Below are 4,709 nucleotides of genomic sequence, written 5' to 3'. Positions count from 1 at the left end.
ACCCACACGTAAATCTGTCGTTTCCTTTTCTCAAAGTATTCGAAGGGAAAAGAAAATTTGTAATATAAGAACGGCGGTAGTTAAAGTGAACATTCCTTAATCAAAATTCATCAGACCTTTAAAGACATGAAAATCATCTTTACAATTTATATCATCTTTACTCGGTTGATTATTCATAATACACTTAAGAAAAATAAAATTTTCAAGTAACTCACCCTCTTCTATCTGCAATTAGCATGGCATTTAGTTGGATGGTGTTCATGTCGTCGGCGTTTTCACACAGGACTCGGCAAAGTTGAACTTTTCGAATTTCTTGAAGTTGTTCTAAAATGTGACAAAACAGGATCAGCTCGAACATTTGACATTACTGTAGTTAGTCGTCCAAAAATTCTCTAAAACTTTATTTTATTCTGAACATTTCAGATTGTATATTTAGTTCTCAAGAAATTCAAACAGTGGAAAGAGAGTTGAAAACATAGCTAGAGCTATTTGATAAAAACAGAACTGCTTCAGATATCGTACTTGCCATGGACAGAATAAGACATTTAGAGTTAGTGTGCATAGAGACTGGTTCGTTTATAATTTACTTCAAGACTTTGCTCAAGATCTCTAAGGAAATAATTAAACACTTATTCCCAACATAGTGAATCTCTTTCGAGAGAATGCGTTCAATATTAAATGCATAACATATATATACGTATATATGAACTTTTAGAAAAACAAACAATTACAGTTATAATTTTTTCTATTTAATTCATATTGCAAATACATACAGAACGTCCTGTGATGATTTACTAGCCTGGTCTATAGACAATATAAAGGAAACAATTTTTAAAAAGGACAGTAAATGTACTTACTATATGAATGAGCATATTTCTAAATCTTAGATTTTAAATTCTAAGGACAACATTAAAGAAACATTATGTTACTTCAATAGAAAATTAGTTTTATATCTATGTAAAAAATTTTTTAAAGCTGTTTTGAAAATAAGAAGATTTTATTTTACCATTAGCCACTCAATCTCGATTGTATTGTTATGTTTAATAGTTTTTTTTCGCTAGCATTATCTGCACGTTTCACTATGCCAGAAGTTTAACATTTCCAAATGAGATATAATAAAATAGTGTACAAAAGGTAACATACCAGGAGTGAAAGAGGATGGCCATCCACCGTTTTCGTACCAGAAGCGATCTCCTTGCCTTAGGTAACTAAACTGCTCTGCAATGAGACAGGCAAAAGTTGGGCCTACAACGGCATTGGGCAGATGGTATTCAGAAATACCCGCACTCCACAAGTCTATGTCGTCCACATGTCTATTGGTAGACAGTTATACAGATAAAATTGTTATAAAAGATAGAGAAAGAGAGAGAGACGGACAAAACCGTTCTTCTGGCTCGTTACACTTAATCAAAAAATTACTCTCTTTTTTTATTTCTTCTTCTATGTAAAATACATAGAGAACTTCAAAATTAATTATTGTGGTTAATTGTATTATTGATGTTATTTTTATTTAATTTTTGTGGGATTCGTACTTTGGACCCACAAGTACTTTGGCGCAGAAAAGTTTAGAAAAAATGTGTATCGAAAACAGAGGGGTATAATCGGTATTCGCGGGTTGATATTATATTCTACTCCATGTATTTCTTCCTAAGATAATTCAAAACTTTATATAATTAATATAATGTTTCCTATAATACATACATAACTCGATAGCAATAAATACAACTGAAATATTTAGTGCCTCCTACCGATAGAGTTGGGCATATCTTTGGACTGTCGTATTAGGCATAACTCCTATTAGATCATAAAAGTCGCGGGCCTTTGGAAGCCCGCAGTATTCTCTGTAGAAGTTGTATCCTGGGTTACCATGTTCCCGAGAACGTTGCATGTTAAAAGCAGCGAGATCCATTCCAAATCCATCTCCGGGTTTTTCGAAAAGGTGGTTAGTTACCTAGTGACAAAAAATTATTATATTGTTATATAAACTTATAGAAGCTGCAGAATTAGTTACTATAATCAAAATTTATTATTGTAGTAGGTTCTAAACTGTAAATAAAAAAATCACCACTTTAGGTACTATAGGTTATCAGAAATAAAACCAAAACCAAACTAACATTAACCCTACCTCTGTAGTAACTTCAGGGTCCATTCTGTTGGATTCTTGATTGACTAATCCCATCAAAAAGGTATCAATGATACCTGGTTTATAAAGATCATAAGGTTGACGTAGCTGCGTGGACAAACGAATGGACTCTGTAAGAAGAAACGATACTTGTAGTAATAATATATTAGTATTCTTTCGATACATTTCTATCACGGTAAAATGACAACAACGTACAGGGGTTGGAACAAAATAATGGAAACAAATTGTGGTGTCTCTAAGAGGGGAAATGATAATTTAACTGTGCATTACATTATTTTATGCCATTGAATTTGTATGCATACGCATACTATATTATTGTTAAGCTAGAAAGGTCCTTCAGCTTTCCAAAGAAGCATAATTTTATTTGTGCGTCTAGCTGGATTTTTAGTAACAAGAACACGTAAAGTACTGAAAATATCTTGAGGATTAGTATCAAAAGTGACGTCAACACAGATATCGAAAAACAAAACTCCATGAGACAAACAGAATAGTGAACGAAAAACTTAGTTGAGAGGTCGTGACAAAGACAGAAGATTACAGCGTCCAAAGTTTTGGTAGAACTTAAGGCTAGTCTACAACAATCAATATCTATGAAAACAACACCAAGAGAACATGCAAAATTCAGAAAAATCTAATAAAAGCCAAGAAATGCAAAAGATGGGTAATATGGTGTCAAGAGCATTAAAATTGGACCGAAGATTAATGGAAGAATGTTTTTTGATCAAATGAATCATCTTCTACATTTTCATGCATCAAATGGTCCTGCTTTTGTGTGGTTAAAATTAAAAGAAGTTTATAATACTGAATGTCTTGGAGGAGGCTCTGTGATGGTATGGGCAGCTTTTTGTTAAAAGAACTTAGTGCCTACGCTGTTGCTAAAAGGTAAACTTATAGCAAATGATTACTCAAACCTTACTATAAACAAGGTTCACCCTATAACGAACACTTTATTCTCAAACTTAGCTGGTTTGTTTCATGAACCTTACTGTAAACAAGGTTCACCCTATGACGAACACTTTTATCCCAAACGTAGCTGGTCTGTTTCATGAACCTTACTGTTAACAAGGTTCACCCTATGACGAACACTTTATTCCCAAACGGATCTGGTCTGTTTCATGAACCTTACTGTAAACAAGGTTCACCCTATGACGAACACTTTATTCCCAAACGGATCTGGTCTGTTTCATGAACCTTACTGTTAACAAGGCTCACCCTATGACGAACACTTTATTCCCAAACGGATCTGGTCTGTTTCATGAACCTTACTGTAAACAAGGTTCACCCTATGTATTGTCAGCTTATGTAGGACCAACTTCTTATTAATGAATACAATATAGAAATGAATAAGTGTTTCCATTATTTATTCCAACCCCTGTAGCTACAGCGGTGCAATAATTTAGAATGCTTAAATAGATGAAAGTGTAGTAAGAAAATAAAAATAGCCACTCTCTGGAACAAATGGCTTCTTCGAAACATACTTGATCTGCTTCTAAAAATTTCTAATAAGGAAATTTTATAATAAAAATTTATAAGTGTTGCACAAGGTGGGGATTATGCATAGTGATTTCTAAAGGTGTGAAACTTGAGGCTTTACTGAAAGAAAACACCGTAACATTTGCAACTGTAACGTTATGAAGTATTTGTCATATTAAACTCGTTAAATAAAACCAAGTTAAAGAGAAATCCACATGGTTACCCTAATCAATAAACAACCTAGCTTAAAAAGCATTATTACATACATTGAAATTGGTATGATTCAGTCTGTTATTTCCAATTTGAAGGTTCCTAATAATATTAATTATGACAACACTCACTCGAAAACATGACAAAGATTTTATTATCATATATGCTGATAAAACTTGTTATCCTTAGAAAAGCATACTATATCAAAAAATCTTATCGACAAGTTAATGATTCATGTTATTATAAAGAAGTTGATTTCTATCATACCCGTTAGTTTGTTATGCCAATTTAAGAAGCACTAAAGAGACTACTACAAATCCAACACGAGTCGGGGAACATTACTGCGCTCATCACTAAATAACCCACTTCAGATCGTTTCTACATGTTACCAAAGGCACAAACCTAACAATCTTGGTCACCTCCCATTATTTCTAACTAATATACCCATGGAAAACTTATTCACTTACTCAAATAAACACACAAAAAACTCCCCATTGGATGTATCTTACACTACAAATCCCACAGTGATATCAGTAGTAAAGGTCCACTCCCTCCAAACGTCACCCTGGGTCACTGATAACTTTCTGGACTTACAATGCCAAAATCTGATGTCAAATTCCACACACTGAACAGATCGCACATAGCCCGTTTTGTAGCTTAACTTGAAAATAACAAGAAGAAATAAAAACGTCTATATCATGTTTGCACTCTCGATGACTCAGCAATAATTGTGAGGTCTTATAACGTTAAAAGCTGGGTTTCCATTAGGGGTGCGTATCTCAACATAGTAGTCGATACGATACGTATCTAGATATTGATGCCGCTTATCTAGATACAAAAGTTTTACCAACGGTTTGTTACAAAGTTTGACAGTTTTGTCTGT

At 33.6% G+C, this 4,709-nt stretch overlaps 1 protein-coding gene across 1 annotated transcript in view; it reads right to left on the bottom strand.

Annotated features, from left to right (window-relative positions):
- Positions 1-211: 211 nt before the first annotated feature.
- LOC106465467 (peroxidase-like) overlaps positions 212-4,709 on the bottom strand; it is a 47,606-nt gene continuing 43,108 nt past the window's right edge. Inside the window, exons 12-16 of the mRNA XM_022393884.1 lie at positions 3,012-3,018; positions 2,126-2,253; positions 1,749-1,951; positions 1,144-1,313; positions 212-324 (exon numbers count right to left, since the gene is read on the bottom strand). Of these exons, the coding sequence (XP_022249592.1) occupies positions 212-324; positions 1,144-1,313; positions 1,749-1,951; positions 2,126-2,253; positions 3,012-3,018 (621 nt within the window). The remainder of the gene's footprint in view (positions 325-1,143; positions 1,314-1,748; positions 1,952-2,125; positions 2,254-3,011; positions 3,019-4,709) is intronic.

The sequence above is a fragment of the Limulus polyphemus genome, unplaced genomic scaffold, assembly GCF_000517525.1.
Source record: "Limulus polyphemus unplaced genomic scaffold, Limulus_polyphemus-2.1.2 Scaffold68, whole genome shotgun sequence".
NCBI classification, from domain to species: Eukaryota; Metazoa; Arthropoda; class Merostomata; order Xiphosura; family Limulidae; genus Limulus; species Limulus polyphemus.
This window is presented reverse-complemented; position numbering and strand designations above follow the sequence as displayed.